The sequence below is a fragment of the Blennius ocellaris genome (assembly GCF_963422515.1).
Source record: "Blennius ocellaris genome assembly, chromosome: 4".
Lineage (NCBI taxonomy): Eukaryota > Metazoa > Chordata > Actinopteri > Blenniiformes > Blenniidae > Blennius > Blennius ocellaris.
Window position 1 is genome coordinate 7,815,318 of NC_137653.1, and position 17,190 is coordinate 7,832,507.

Consider the following 17,190-nt stretch of genomic DNA (forward strand, 5'->3'; position numbering starts at 1 on the left):
AGGACACTTCAATACTACATCCTGCATCCGATAGTGTGAAACTGGCCATATGTTGCTACAACAACCTGCTGCAGCTATACACCTCATTCCTGCTCATTACTGATTGTGCGCAATCATACTCTGATTCTAGTCAGTTGTAGTCAAGTTCTTCTCGAAGGTGTTGAATGTGATGAGTTGTTGCATTTGTACAAAACACACAGGACTGACACTAGGTTCATGCTGAGCTGGGGTGGTTCATTGAAAGCAATGTTTGGTGTTTTTGCTGTAAGTCCATTGGTGGAGGTATCGAGAGCTGCCATTCAAACCCCGGTGCATACCAAATGAGCAAATATCCTGAAAAGCCAGTTCCTGTCTGCCTCCAATCAAACTCTGGACTGAAGTCTGAAGATGGCAAACGCTGTAGAAACACAATCTACTTTCACTCCTTACATCTTTGAAAGTATAATCTTCTGCATTTTACCACCACAGTAATCCCACAGTATTAATGTAAAAGTTAGGATGTGTGTTTACATATTTTGGTTCAATGTGAAAACTCAGCCTTTTAAAAAAAAAATTTATTTCATCCAGTTTAAAAGATCGCCGCATTTAAAGAGTACAATGCTTCCCTCACTTTGCTGCCACACTAGATTAAAATATTATGTTTCCAATGGGTTTTTCCTTTCCATTGAGTGAGGCTGTTAAGGAGACTGATTTGTTGTGTAAGAAGACAAGAATAGGAACAAGATGAATGTATAAAATGAACCTAATTGTTTGCATTGCTGCTAATTCCAACACCAGTCCAACACCATGTTGCTGCAGCTGTAACTACATATATAAACCATGTAGCATGTGTTATGTGGTTCCTAATTGTCCTATTGTTTCTCTAGTTTGTGAAGAAAAGAAAAAAAATCTATGCAATTGATGTATTTTCTTCTAAAAAAAAAAAAAAAAAAAGTCAATAATGTTGCTGCAAATTAAACTTCAAATGAAGCGGAAGAAACCTGATTGATGTCGCAGTACTTTTGTTTTTGTTTATGGAGTACTTCCTGAAGCTGTTAAATCCTTTTCATGAATTTTCTCAAAACAATTCTATTTATATTAGTGGCGCATACAGAAGGGAAACCATTTAAGGCATCATAAACGGCGAGAAATTGGAACAGAACAAAAGAAAATGTATTGAGGCGGTGGCTTAAATGATTGGAACACTATTCAATAGGTTTTCACTCCATAGGTGAACATAACATGAAGCCTATATTCACTGCTTAGATCATTCTCAAGTCATACATTTTTCATTTAGTGTTTTTGATCTGATTTGAGATAACTGACATGAGACAGGCTGCAGTGCCTTTAGTTTCATATAGCTGCTCCCTGTATAGGTCTGCCCTGCCACTGTCCAATCAAAGATTTTTTGCTGGTCGGACTTTTGTTTTCAGCTAACATGGAGCTGCATCCGTCCAGCCTTCGTGTGCTGTTTGTCCTCCGGAGAAATACGTCTCATTATTTCAATGTGTAGTCACAGTTTCTACCGTTCTGCCCAGGGATCAGGCCAACTTACCATTAAGAAAAGATTCTCTTTGAAAGGTCTTGTCCTCTGCTTTAGACACACACACACACACACACACACACACACACACACACACACACACACACACACACACACACACACACACACACACACACACACACACACACACACACACACACACACACACACACACACACACACACACACACACACACACAGTACTGGTGTTACTGTATTTTCTTTTTTCAATTTGATGCTCCACTTGCACGACTGCTAAACTGTTGACTCCTCACGTGCATCTTTGTTGTTGAGCACAGAAATCCAGAAAAAAAAAATTATTATGTCAATTTCCTTCTCAAAGTCAGTGATGTGAAAAGTGGCCAGCACATGTGACTGATCAGGATCATTAAACTTGGTTGCGACATACAGTGAGTCTTGTGCTAATATATTCACAATGGAGTTGCTGGAAATACTCAGCTGTAAATCATTCACATTACCATTATCATAATGTCTCACAATTCATTGAAAATGTGTTATTCTCACGTTGATGGTTTTATTGTGCATTTAAAGTATAATAATGGTAAAACTAATGTTATTATAACAGTCAATCAATTGTAATTAATGAGACATTAAGAATAAAACACTTTGGAATATGAGGTTGTGTATTTGTAGCGTATATGTGTGTGCATACACACTTTGTGAGTTTGGACCTGTCTTGTGTGGGGACTAAAATACTGCACTCCATATTATTCAGAGGTCTTTTTGGGGGTCAAAGTGTGGTTTTAGGCTACTGGTAGAGGTGATTTGTAGTGTTAGGGTATCAAGCTGACAATGGATCAGTCACAGAAGTGACTCTGCACAACTGTGTGTATGTGTGATTGCAATTTCTCATAGTAGGAGCTAAAAACTGAAAATGCTAAATCATGGGGCAATGCATGCACTACCAATATTTGATATAAAACACAATTTTAGGGCTAAGGATACAGCTAGTTTGAGGCATTGTTAGACACTTAAATATACAATAGTTAAGATATCAGTATGACTAATGCATTACAATAAATAAATTTAAAAAAATAACTACGAAACTATACAGTTGACAATCTGTGGTAGAGTGTCCATTTGTCAGTTTGCTTGTTTTTACTTCCATTAATTGCCATGAAATATCTGTCAAGCGTATGTGTTTTTCACAGTCTGATGCTGTTTCCTGCTCTCCTAGAAGTCAAACACACTCATTATTTTCCAAAGTACATTAAAAAATGTTTTTTGTCAAAGGATGAGTCTTTTTAGCCTATTCATGGATAGTGACGGTAACGGGGAAAAGTGTGAATAAAAAGAAATGCTGTACATCAGTGCTCTCACTGAGCCTCACTGGTGAAGCTGCCAGTGGTTTACAGACGTTAGCTGTCATGGCTCCAGAGTGTGGCCGGAATAATTGGACTGAGGAGTTTCATTAGTCATACTGATGTGACTGAAATTCAACAGTTCGCCCACCAATTGGGTGTACAAACATTTTTCTTTTGAAGAGTAAATATAAACATATTTTCTGACCTCTCCTGAAAGCAGCATCACTTGATTTGAAGTGAAACACTATTCAGTTTAGAGTTTGGGGGCATTTTGGTGCCATAAGTGGAAATGAAATCGCTGGTGAGGCAAATAGCGCAGCAAAGCAGACACGAAGCCGAAGCTGGTTGGGATTTGTGAGCCGAGTTGCCTGTGAGCATGTGAAAAGAAAAAAAAAGGATAGAAAGTTTTGATGGTGTCAAGAGCTATTTGAATGCCCTCCCATGTATAGATGGTACTGACAACTGACTTCTCTGTTAATGTAACAAAAATCATTCACGAGTCTAACAAAAGGTCAGAAGGCAATTTTAAAAAAATCTACAAGATATATAGTTAAGTACTTTCAAACAATATATATGTTGTGTATTTCTGTGATTACAATCTTCCACAACCACATCAGATGAGAAATGCTGCTGAAATATGAAGAATGTTGCACCATGCTGTAGTATGGAGGTTATTAAAGGCGATCTTATTATTTTGCATCACAACAGTTTATTCAAGCTTAACATATTCAAATAACTTCCTGAAGTCTTTACATTCTCCAAAGGCAAGCGGAATCATACCTTCCGATTTCATTGTTATTGTCTGTGTTAGACCAAGTGGGATCATACTGTCTCTGGGTAAATGATGTCCCATTGCCGTCAGCAACAGAGAACCATTGCTTTGTGCAGGTTGACATCAAAATCAGTTGAATGTGGTTGTATGTTGCTTTATTTCTTGTTTCATCTCTCCAACTTCCCGCAGCTTCCTTATAAAACCACTGGAGCACTGCAACGGCAAGGTACGCCAAGGTCTGACGGCTCTGTAGTCCCCATGAGTGGCAGGCATCACAGTTAAGGTGCCTTACACATGAATAAAACTCTAATGAATTCAACCGACTAACATTTCACTGGGTAACTTGCAGGTGCTCGTAGGTTATCATGCACCTCCACCTTTCCGTGTTTAGGAACACTCGTGGGTCACTGTGCAGTTTAATGTAAGTGGTATGAGTGACTGCTGCTTTTAGATTCATTTAAAGAAAAGTAGTGACTGAATATAATGAAGAATTTAGTTTTTGAAGGAGGTCCTAAACATTGTGTGAATACATGCTGATAGTAGTAAAAACTGAAATGTATCCAAAAATACAAGGAAGAGAAGCTCTGACACTTTTCACCATCGAAGGACAGCGAAGCAGAACTCAATCTGAATCTTAAAGCATTCACACTAGGTGATAAGAGATTGCCTACGTGTCTGGGAATTGACAACATTTTAAATGTATTACTCTTGCAGCAAAAGAAGCCTCAAACACCTAAATAGAATAGTTAGGACCCTCTGGGTCCTCCACGAGTGTGATAAGAAACACAGTCTGGCACAGCTGGTCATTCTGGGCAACATGCCCAAAACAATGCACCCTGCTGTGAATGTGTGTCTCTGTATTTTGTGAATGAAAAAAATGTTTTTGAAAGCTTTGTGTTCAGCCATCGATCCCTGAAAAACAAGCAGAGGGTACATGCAGTGTACCTATGTGGCTTCTGTGAGATGAAGCACTGGTCAGTTGCCCCCAGAGAGACACCATACAGACGGTCAGCAGCAGCACCCTTCTGCACATGCTCTGTAGGTCCCTCTCCTGCATCCTGGAAATAAATAGAATAGAAGGAAAAAAAAAAGCATGTGGGGTTAGCCACATTTGTACCACATGAAAACTCACATATGCAGGTTGGCTCATTTGCTTTGATCCAAGAACTAACAATAAAATGAGAACAACTGAGAACCATCCTATTCTCATTTATTAATTACCACATTTTCTGGACTATAAGTCAGACCTGAGTATAAGTTGCATCATCATTTAGAAAAAAAGAAGCATTATGAAGAAGAAATGCGCATTGACATGCAAGGGTACCCTGTGTGTGTTGAGTGGGTAAATATCCATGCCGACACATTCAGAGATAATTCTAGCAGCTATAAATACCGCACTGTAGTGTAGCTCAGAAGGAAGACAACAAGTGGAGTCTCTTCATGCCGTTTTGTCTTTCCTCGTGTTGTTATCTCGCCACCTGGGAAGTAAGTAATGTTGTTTGTGTGGTCTGTGCTAATGTGGTCAGCTCAGTAATCTGCATGTACTTTCTGAGGACTGTTGTCCAGCGACGCTCTCCGTCTCCATCTGAGATGCCCAGAGAGAGGGGAAGCAGCAATCAGTGGCCCGTGGCCGCAAATCACAACCCTGCTTTGAACTCTCTTCCAGTGCAGCTGCTGAAATTAGTCAAATGCTCGGTTTCACGCAAAGAGATCAACTCCTGCTTATCTGGCTGGTGAATGAGAGAGATGTTTTGCCGTGACTGCCTTTGTACTGACAGCCAGAGCTAGTGAGATCTTAACGGGATGCACTAATTCTGTACAAGCTCAGACATCTGATGCAATCGGGATGTTATGAGCTCACAGACGGTAGAAAAACATAGACGCAGTGTCCGTACCATCACCCACAGATTCCTCTTGGGAATATCCTGAATCATTGGATGTAAATGTACAATTGATGTCGGCCGTTCATTTGCTGAAAGCAAATAATCGTGTACCGGACAAAGAAGGAAGGAGTGAGGGGAGGTAAACAAATGTTGAGCGCAGGAGGTGAAAGGAGGCCAACATGAATGTCAATCATGAAACAAAGTCGATACAGACCAACACTGCCTGCAAAATGTGCATCAATCTCATGGACCGAATGAACCCCATACGCTCAGACACTAAAAGGTAATGACTAACAAATATTAAACACTGATTTATTTTTCCTCATTTCCCATTATTGAACCTGAATTATCCTTAATTTTCAGTTCTTATTTGTTTTATTTAATTAATAATATTAAAGGTCAATCGATGGACTGTAATGTTTGTTGTTGTTTGTTTTTAGTTTCACACCGAGTGTCTCATATTAACAACAAAAGACAAACACTGCAGCATTGTAAATGAAGTGGCTGATTTGATTTCTTTTAGTTTGTTTGGTGAGGACTGACCAAGTAAATTACCTCCCACAGACTCAGAAAAAAACTCATTTTCACCTGTAGTCCCTGTAGTTTGCTCATCCACCAACACACTGCCTCCAACACCAGACGAGGATGAAGTGGTAACATGATTAAAAAGAGATTCACTTCACTGAAGCAAATGTGGCACGGGGTTGCAAATACAGTACTTCTAATGGAGTCAACAGTTCAACCTCAAATGTAGTTCATTAACGTCTCCACTTCTGGTTATCTTTAAGAAAAAGAAAAAAGAGAGAGCTATTAAACCCAGATTAAATATTTCAGCTTCTGTTCTTGAGCTTGCTTTAACTTATTTGTAGTTGCTGATAACAAGAAAGAGGGGAAAACTAATAAATCCGCTTTGACAGCTGAACTCCAGATATAATTATAATTTGGGTGCACGCTGCTGGGCTTGTTGGAGATGAAATGCTCGGCAGTTAGTCCGTGTCTGTTCTGGTCTGTAAGATGCCAAGATTTATTCCAAATTTAAATCTACTCGCACATCTTATACTGCAGTTTCCATCTCGTGTCTGGTCGTGTTCAGGTGGCTTATTGGAGCTGGTTAACAGGAAAATTAGACCACCTGACTGATGTGACACAGAGACCAGGTGGCTCATCACAAATTGTCCTGAACAGGGTAAATCTATTTTGAGGATGGGTTAAGGTGGATTTTTCCAAAATTGCAGCACACACACAAGTTTAATGTGTTTCACCGATAATGCATCCTCCACACATACTTCATCCAGACATGGGCCGCAGTCAATGCAGAGAGATTTAGAGTCACCAATTTAACCGAACATGCATGTTTTTGGGATTATGGCAGTGAGATACCCGCTTCAAGTTGGATACCGGAGGTTAACCCATCTGCTTGAGCTTTACATTCATGACTTTCATATTTCATATCTATCTTGAGTTTGGAATTTAACCACAGAAATGATGAAATCTTTTAAAAAAGAATTTGAGTTATAAACTAGTAACATTCCTCAAGGTGTTCGAGAACCTCACAGACCATCACCGACTGTAACGCTGCTTCTCATCGAGCCGTCTTCTCCATTCAACATCATTATCATCAACTACATTGTTCTTCTCTCTGAAAAAGAAGAATAATTCACCCTTGTACTTGGTCAGCTTGTTAACTGACCAACTGCTCATTCACACACAATAAACAGATGGAAATCATATATTATTGATCCAACCTGTAGAATGACACTTCCCCTATTTTATTGTTTCATCACATTTACCCAATCACACACAGACACCATGCAAAGCACTCAATCCATCCATTGGGAGTAACGTGGGATTCAGTGCCTGGCTCAAGGACACTTCAACATATGGACAACCACTCCACCAACCAAGCCAGACAGGTGAAAGGCAGTGACACTTATACCATCCAAAGTCCTTCATCTGTTTGCGCCCAAAGTCAGAGAACAAATGAATCTCAAGTATGAGAACTCAAAAACATGTGTGCAAATTTAACGGGCGGATTTGAACCAGGAAGGAACTTATTCTGATGCAACAATGCTGAACCATGCGCCCACACGCTTAATACTTTAACTTCATACTGCATTGATCAAATCACATCTAACAGTGCATATGAGGTCTCTGTGTGCCCTAAAACAGTGTCAACAAAAAGTGAATAACTTTGCGTTAAATATTTGAGTTCCTTTTAAACAACTAATACAAGGTTGCACCGGAGTTATGAAGCCACAGAGTTCCTGAGTGGTTTCTAACCTTGTCGATCAACTGCATCATTTTAATAGAGAAAAAGCAATGAGTCTGAAAGAACAAAATGCCTTGCGGATTCAGTTTTATCCAGAAATTCATACTAAATGGGTTTTGAAAATGTTCATAAACATGAATTATTAAATGTTATGTCATCCAAAAACTGCACTAAAGTATGTCTAGGAACCTTTTGTTTAAGGTCAGGAAAAGCATATTTAATATTTCAAAAGTCAACAATGACGAGAAAAAACTTTTTCTATTTTCTATTTTAATACGTAGTGTCCTAAAAGCTGGACCAACCAAACAAGTCGGCAGTACAGCCAATGCAAGGGAATTTATTTAGTGAAGAACATCTCGTCACCTGTCTGTGACCACGGTGCAGTGAATATAATCCCCACACACAGACGTCTCCAATAAAATTGAATACCAAAAAAAAACAGTTAGAGGAATACAAATGTGATTTGAAAGTGAAGAGATTGGATGGCTGCAACATGAACATTGTCCTCCCTCTCTCTAACGACTTTATAAAACAAGTCTGCAGGAGGCGGGAGCCGAAACCAGCTGACACAAGGAAGAGGGCACCCTGGACCGGGGGTCGAGTTCGTCACAGACACACATCTATCAAACGAGGTGTTTTCTCACTGTGAGGGCAAAGAGCAAAGCATCACAATACAGTGCAGCTTCCATGAACACCAAGGGACTCATAAAGTGAAGCTTTGCACACGTAAGTGTGACAAGTGGAAGTTGATCTTCTAACAGGAGGCAGTGATGATTACCTCTGAGAGAAATAACAGGCACTGTTCATTCAGCTTGTTCACCCTCAAAAACATGACAAAATCAGGTGTTTTTACCAGATTGTCTAAAATATTAATTCCAATGACAAAGTCGTTTACATCTTTTGTTGTTCATCCTCAGTCTAGCCATCTTTTCTTTATGTCTTGTAAACCACATTTCATTTGATATTTTTGGGAATGCAGCACACCATTTACTTCCTAAAAGGAAGTATTTAGTTCTGAGCTGTGTGTGATTTGTGACCTCCTGGCCTTGAAGGAAGTAACTCAAGTGAGAGCAACATTTTAAAGTATTTCAATAACAAGTATTTCAATCAGGTGCCGACAAGACAACATATTTAATCAACTGAAAGTCATTCAACTACTGAATCTTAACTTACTGTTTGAAGTTATTGAATGTAGGATGAAAATTGAGAAAGAATCATCAGTATTACTAAGGTATGCTTATATCACAATCGTTTTTGTGGATACATGAGTTTGTGTGAGAGCTGTGCCCTCCCATCTATCTTAAATGATATGAATGAAGAACGGAGATGCTATATGTACACTTCAAACTTTACCCGAATAAAACAGCTCCCTTGTTCAGTCATGAATATAACTGCTGCCAACTTGAAATAGTGTTATCTCCCTGATTACGGCCTAATGGGTCGACAAAATGGACACACACACACAAACACACAATCGTTAACGACAAAAACTTTCCCTCCAGCACTTAATGCCTTGATGCTGCTGTGAGTCAATGGGACCAATAAGACAGAGAAGTGTGTTTACAGCTGATACATGACACACAGAGTGGACGAGCTCGAGGTGGCAGCTGTGGTTGGAGGGCAAAACAAAGCCACTGCTGCTGTTCCCGTTAGGCGTTTTTGTTTACCTCTTATCTAAATACAGACACACAGTCGGTTGCGTACCAGTAGTCATGCCTTAGGCGAAGCCTTCCCCCGGTTACAGGAATGGCTATTACACTGACACAGAAAACATGGGCAGCATTACAGAGTCTGCTCAAACACAGTAGAGTATTCAGTCAGAGTAGCTTAGAGAGTCGCTGTAGAGAAGCAGTAACTGTGTTCATGTTTACCATGTAAGATATACTCTGCTGCTACAGTGCATATATCTTCCTGTAAAGCTTCATCAATATTTAAACACACAGTGTGTCCATTTATTTCCCTTTAAATAGGTTTCAATATCTAAAGTAATTATCCCATCCACTATACCTATTTATCAAGAGCAAAGCACAAAATCTGCAACAGAAACTTTTAATTTCCAAGAAATGCAGCCCTACTTATGTGTTATTACATTATTAGCTGCAGTTATTAAGGACTATTTACACTGTGGGCCTTATTACATTGAAAATAAAGTTTAAAAAAATGTGCCACAAGATATATAAATTATTATATAATCTACTGAATTCTCAAAGCATACTATGTATCTCTGGAAACTCAAGTGTCTGTCCTTTAGTCTGAAATAAAATTCCACAGGAGTGAACAACAGTCGGCTGCTTGAGTTTGAAATGCCTGACACAGAAGTATTTGTCACTGCTTGTTAGGGAGGTAATGATCTAAGACCACCTTCTTCTTCTGATGACATACAGCGAACCTCCTCGAGTGGGAGTTAACAGAATATATGAAGTTATATACGTAGCACTTTCCTTGTGAATGACTTGGTTATTGTCTCTTAATTAATTGGTGATAAAACGCGAGGCAGCAAAGAAAAGTATTTATGCCATTCTCCTAGACCAAGGAGGTGTAATATTTTCTCTGCATTATAACTGGGAGGCAATCTGTGATGAAAACAGGGAGGATCACGATGAGAAAATGGTAAAAGAAATATTTATTTTATATGCAAATTAAAATGATTAGGGCCACACACTGGCGTTAAAATCTGGTCTTGGGACATTTCTGTATGGAGTTTGCATGTTTGCATGTGTGCGTGAGGCTTTTCTTTAGGTGCCCCAGTTTTCAAGTCTGAAAACATACAGTGGTCGTTTATTGGTGACTAAATTGCGCATAAATGTGAATATGGCTGTGTGTGATGACAAAATCATTTTGCAGGTGGACCGGAGGGAACCATATCCCTCCATTCCCACATAGCAAATCACAATCTGGTTATAACACAATGTAACATGGTGCGTAATAATAAGAAAAGTAGAGAAAACTGAAAAATAGTTGCAATTTAAAGGGAGTACGGGGCAGTTCACACCCAAATTGACTGTAACTGTTAATAGAAATGATGTCTTAAGAATCAAATTGTGTCATCCCTGCCTGCAGGCATGACAAATTATCAGTACGTTAACTGAACGAAATGTCTCATTATGAGGAATCAAGAAAGTGACTGGGATGCAATCTTACAAGATTATATCTTAAAGTATTAAATCAGCTCCACTACCTTCGAAAATGTCCATTGCAGTTTCGGTTTTTTTTGCACAGTTTGTCTGTGCATTCAAAGTCAATACAAGCATGTTAGTAAAATCCAGAAAGTCAAGTATTCTGCTGGTTTACTGACCTTAAGGTCAACTCCTTACAGTCTATAAAATCATTTCTGTGTTGGATTCAAAGAAAGGCACTTAGCATCAGGAAATGTGCTCACAGTGAGAGCAGTTAGCTGGGGGGATACACCGCAGTAAGCACAGCACTGTTAGCACTTATGTTACAAATTACTTTATATTAGGTCGTCCAGTGATGGAATGTTTGAAAAAGTCCATTAATGCTCTTTTAACCTACTGCGTTTCAGTTAAGTTAAACTAAACACTGGGTTTTTCAGGACTCCAGCAGTTCTTCAAATGCACAGGACCAGAGAGCACCAACATAAAACCACAAAGTATGTCATTATTTTTGAGTGTTGGGACTTTTCAGGGAAGCTTCTACATTCTTAATGTCTGAATTACCTGACTCTGATGAAATACTTGTCTGAGATCTCCTCCTTTAATGCAGTAGTGAGATGAGCGCTCACAGTGTGGTGGTGATAATTAATTCTCCTGCCATCCTCTGCTGTAAATGTCTGACATGAAGTTCTGATCCCCCCCCCCCATCTCTCTCTTTTTAACCATCTCTCCAGATAATAATAATGAGTTGAAATGCACAAAACAGGCACCGCTGATCCAGGCAGCTGCTGGAACGGCAGCTTAACAAAAGGACTGTAATGACAGGCCGAGTGGGAAAGCGTGCTACTTAAATCTCCAGATGAATGGATCGAGGGAATGTCCATTTCCATAAAGTGATGGAATTTGCTCCCAGCATGTTTTTGTAACCGCAAATCCCAAACAATTCCAACGGATAACTGCGCTAAAATGTGCAAATCTTTATTTTTTTTCCTTCTCTTCAGACTGCCACGGGAGAATCATACGAGACAAGAGAATCAGTCAGCCTGTCAGCAACAGCTTTAACTCAGCAGGACTGATAACCTGACAAAATTATAACTTCTCAGGGAGTAGTGCAGGCATATCATCAAATGCACAATTAACACTGCAGCATATGGCTCACTTGGCAGTTGGCAGCGAAACGCGAGATGAGGTAAGTATGCAAATACAATGGCGTCATACAAGCAAATAGGCTGGTGGGAGGAGATGGGGGGGGGGGGGGGGGGGGTTACAAAGTCTTCAATTTATCTAAAGACCTGTTCAGATTGAGAGTTTAGGCTACTTCTTCGTGAAAAGGTGAGACAATAACATTTTATATTCATCCATTTCTGCCAAATTAATTATTAACCTCATTATGGACCTCATTACCTGAACTATTGAAGGACAAGGTCGACAATTTTTCACAATTTAATCAATTAGCTTCAAATGGAGTATAAATCACATTAATGAAAACCATTTTCCAAATCATGTGTTTTTATATCATCGGTTTCTGTACGTTTCTTCGGAGCTGAAGAGAGAATCATTTCCACCCTCGATTTTAGTTTAATTTATTGACTTAAAACTGGTCCAAGCAGTATATTCTGGTCCTGCTGCAGTCATCCGGGGACCGACTGTGAGGTGATCAATGTCGTGACATGAGGTTATCAAAACAGCTTTAAAATATTCGTGTGTGCACTCAGAAAACTTCACGAAGCAGTGGAAATTATTCTTCTGCATGAAGCCTGGCGGACAATGCACAGGGTCCTCTATCCTCCTTGGTGGTCTTCCAGGGTCATATAGAGATGAAGGTTAGGATACAAAATGAGCTACAAAAATAAATGTGGCTTCTCAAAGGTACTTTTTATGAAATCTTTATATTCCCCAAGTTTAACTTTCTCGATAACTGCTCATTCATCCTCAACGAAGCGTGTCGCAGCAGAGAGAAAAATCAGGCTCTTTGTTGGACTAATGTTTATGTCAACATCCACATAATTAAGGGAGAATGTAGGTAAAAAATAATTGTGTTTTCCTGAAAGCACAGATGTCTAAAATAAAACAATGCAATTGTGTTTTTTGACCAATTTAAGGTTCTCAAGGGCAAAAAGACAAACTGTTGGAAGAGCTTTTAAATATTTAAGAAGACATCTTGATAGCTGGTGAACTTGATGCTTTCCAGTCAGACTGTGTCTCTGACCCTGAATTGGTGTTAATGAATATATGTCATCAAGATAACGGGACAGAAATTTCCAATGCAACTCTGTTGATTTTCATCGTTACTTCTGGTTCGATACCTCTTTCACAATCAAACTCCATGTGGCTCGCCGGCTCCCATTGTGTGTGAAGCTGCCAGAGAAAATTGGAGTTATGAAAAACAGTAGTAAATCTAGTGGGCAGGGGTGGAGGACCGCGGCCTTGTTTCAGCATTAACTCCCCGCTGGGCTTGGTGTGGTGTTATTTTGGAAACGCCAGACCACGGGAGGCCGAGTACTTAGTTCCAGAAGCCAGCATTAGGCTCAGACCTGTTGGAAAAACATCCCCCCCCCGGGCGCACGGGTTGAGGTCGACACAGTATGGCTGAAGTCCTCTGACACACTTGGCTAGTCCCGCTATCTCATTCTGTTCTTCTCTATCTCTCCATCTCCTCCACTATTGTGGTTCAGCGAGGTCTGCTTGCTTCTGACTCATCCCGTGTCCTCACAGCATGTTCTGTGCCACCGGACACACGGAGCATCGCAGCAGGGATCAGATAGCTGTCCTACCGCATCATCGCAGTGCACAGGCACCGGGGATCAGAGAAAGACTTGGCCACAAGTATAGCATCAGAACACTATGCTTTTTTTTTTTTTTACTCCCTCCCCCCTCCTAAGTTCTGTCATGTTTTATGCAAATAAAACAAACTGCATTTGGCAAACTGTACAACCAATTCTCCAACCAAGCATCATAACACGGGCTAGATGGAAATGCAAAGAGCAACAAATAAGCTCTGATCTTACTGTATTGTTTTCTATTGTATTGTGGATTTATAGTGTTTATTCATGTTTATGAGTTACATTCAGTTCTTTTCATAATGTGACACAGTGGAATATGTTCTGCTGAAGCTTCTATTAGATTCCAGATGCAAGTGCAGTTTCTTTATCAAATTAGAAACGGATTGGAATTTAGTAATATTGAATATGCCAATAATCCTGATGACATGAATAAAGATTATGCCAGCCAGGTTAGAGTAGAATAGCCAAAACTATGCAAGAAAAGTTGACTCTTTCATTATTAATGAGCATAAATGACTTGATTAAGGTAATCTCTCATTGTTTAAGAGCAATTTGCTGGGAGCAATAGAGGTACCTATCCCCCATCTACTCTCAGTATCCATCTCTCTGACAGGGGAGACTTTATCAGATTGGACAAAAACAAATGAAATAAATATATTTAAGCAGTTCTTCTACCTCACATCCATTGCAATCCACTCTAAGCTCACATTTATGCTGTCATTATGGTTTGTCTAACAGAAAGTTTAAAAATAAAATAAATAAATAAAATTCTAAATTGCCTGCATTTTCAAAGTGAATCAATAGTTAAGGCAATAAATGACATTGAAAGAATGCAAATTAGAGGCAATTACTTGGAAAGTGAAAGCTAGAGAAAGCCAATTACCGCAATTGATGCATCAGAAACAGTTGTTTCCTTTATATTTCGACAGAATTAATGAAATAAACCATGAGACGGTCGCAGGTCCAGTCCACGCTGAGCTTTTCTGTGTGGAGTTTGTATGCTCTCCCTGTGCATTGGTTTCATGCAGGTACTCCAGTTTCTTCCCAAAGTCCAAAGATAGGCATATGACGTTTGTCTATAAATGTCTTCACACATTAGCTGGGGTCAGCTCCAGCACCGTGTAACTGTGAACTGGACAAAATGGTATTCATTTTCTCTTAAAATGTATTTCATGTCCACACTCTGTGTATTGCCACGCTCTTTTCCTCTTAGTGGAGATGGTTTGAGTATATGAGGTGTCACGGCCACAGTAGCAGGTGATTTATTCTGTTCATGAAGCTAAACTTGTACAAAATGATGGTTGCGCCTTGAACTTTGGTTCCTGCTTTTCACTGACGGGAAGTAAAGGCAAATCAGATGGCAGGAAGGCGTCATTTGAGCAAGATTTAGGATGGCTCCTCTGTTTTTTTGGGGGGGGAGGGCAAAAGGAAGTGCACTCACCCAAGTGGATGAGATTAAAAAGGTCGGTCTAAATGGCCATAGGAAGAGAAAAGGCTGCAGGCTGGAGCAAATGACAGCAGTAATGCGGTCAACGTTCTGCTGTGTTGTGAAGAGTGAGCTGAGCTGTGAGATCAGTCTCCATCCCGACGCTCACTTATGGTCATGAACTTTGATTTATGAGCTGAAGAATGACATCATGGACACGAGTGGTGGAGATTGGTTTTCTTTACAGGGTGACTGACCTGACCCTGGGTGACAGAGTGAGGGTTTTCAGAGAATCCCTGGGAGACATCAAAGTACAGCAACTATTCCTCAGCTTTAGGGGGAGCTAGTTGAGGTTCGGACATCTCACACCTGGGACTTGGAGGTCAGCCCAGGACCTGCGAGTGGAAGTTATTTTTGTCCTCCAGGACAAGAAGAAGGATGTTGTGAAGGACGTGTGAGCTTCTCTGCCTTCCATATTGCTCGATTTAAATGACTTCATACAACATGAATGGATAAGAGGTACCTAATTCAAATTTTAACATTGTGGTTTAAAACATTTCTAGATGATGTTAATGTTCATTATGATTCAAACTTTAGTTTTTTAATGATCCCTGCATCATTTTTCCCTGCAAACATTTTAAAGAAATCATGATGAAAACAAAATAAAAAAACAAAACAAAAACGTACCATTTAAACTGATTTGCTATTTATATTATAGAAATACAGATTTTTAGAATGTAATGAGGACAAGATCAAATTACAAAGTCAGATATGGAAAACAATGTGTTCTTTTATTTATTCTTTTTGCATGCGAATAATGAACAAAAGTTTGGACCCCCTTATGAGAGGGAGACTAAATTGTGTGAAATCCAACTGATAAAATCCCAAATATATAAAGCATTCTCCTAAGATTCTCGCAAAATGTATAATTAGATCAATTTCACTTTCTTCTATTTTGTTTCAGTGATGCAGATTAACGGTCTCACAGCAGTTATTTCACGGTACCTGTATTTCCAAGTGATATCTCACACTTTTCACCAAAAATAGTTTGTGTCCCTGAGGCGTCAAACACAGATACAATCAGACAAGTGAGATTCACTTGTTTTACCCCAACAAAGCAGAGCAGATTATGAAACACTGCAATCCAAAAACTCATTTTCAGACGTCAAAGGTTTTCAGATTTTTGTTAGTCGACACAGAGTGACATATGAACAGCCAATTTGGACTAATCGCAGTGTATGGGCTTATTATGGTTGCAAAACTATTTGTCTATACGTTTGGAGAGTTGTCTGTCTGTACCTCAAATAATACCCCAATAGGAGTGCATTTGTTTTATCATGCATATTTTCTCTTACCTGCTTTATTGCTCTTTATCCTATATGCTTTGACATTTCACTTTTGGCAGAGTTAGAGGTAGTTCTGCAGCAGGAGACTGACTGTCTGCAGTATTAAACTCATTAATAGCAACACTACAGAAACTCATTGCTCCACCGGTTCCTTGATAAACTGACCGCAGATCAGTGTGCACTGGCCCCTTCGCTGCACTCTGCTCTGCAGCCCGTTAATGTGAGCTGCCAGCGGAGCTTATAAACCAAATCAACAGAAGATGAAAAAACCAACAGGATGATCTGAGCCTTTGTCTGCAGACGTCGTGCCGCTGTGAACGGGCACGAACCACAAACCGATGGAGCAGGAGCCCTCTCTCTAAACTGGAAGCTTGATTTCAGCTGTCATTACAGAATGAATTGTGCACATGCCTCAACAATAGAAGCCCAATTAATATTGCATGGAATACTGCGAGGACTTGTTTATGAGTAATCAATATGTCAATACTAAAATTACGGCTTTATTATACTGCAGCATCAATTATTCATTAAAGTATTTATACACCAATTATGAATAAGGTTAATTTATATTGCACATTTAAAAACCCACAAAAATATTTCTGTATTTTTAAAAATGTACTTGGAAGATATTGAATTAGGCAAACTCTCAAATACATTAATGGGGTGGTTAGAATAGTAGAAAGACCTCTCAATCTGATGCAGTTCAGCTAAACACACCTGGAAACTACAGCCTGAAAAATAAATGTTAACA

General features: G+C 39.5%; 1 protein-coding gene across 1 annotated transcript in view; it reads right to left on the reverse strand.

Moving 5' to 3' along the window:
- The window catches only part of tafa3a (TAFA chemokine like family member 3a), a gene marked incomplete at its 3' end in the record, with an annotated part of 96,009 nt that overhangs the window by 27,585 nt on the left and 51,234 nt on the right, over positions 1–17,190 (reverse strand). Inside the window, exon 2 of the mRNA XM_080495388.1 lies at positions 4,565–4,677. Coding sequence (XP_080351514.1) covers positions 4,565–4,676 — 112 coding nt within the window. The 5' untranslated portion in view covers position 4,677. The remainder of the gene's footprint in view (positions 1–4,564; positions 4,678–17,190) is intronic.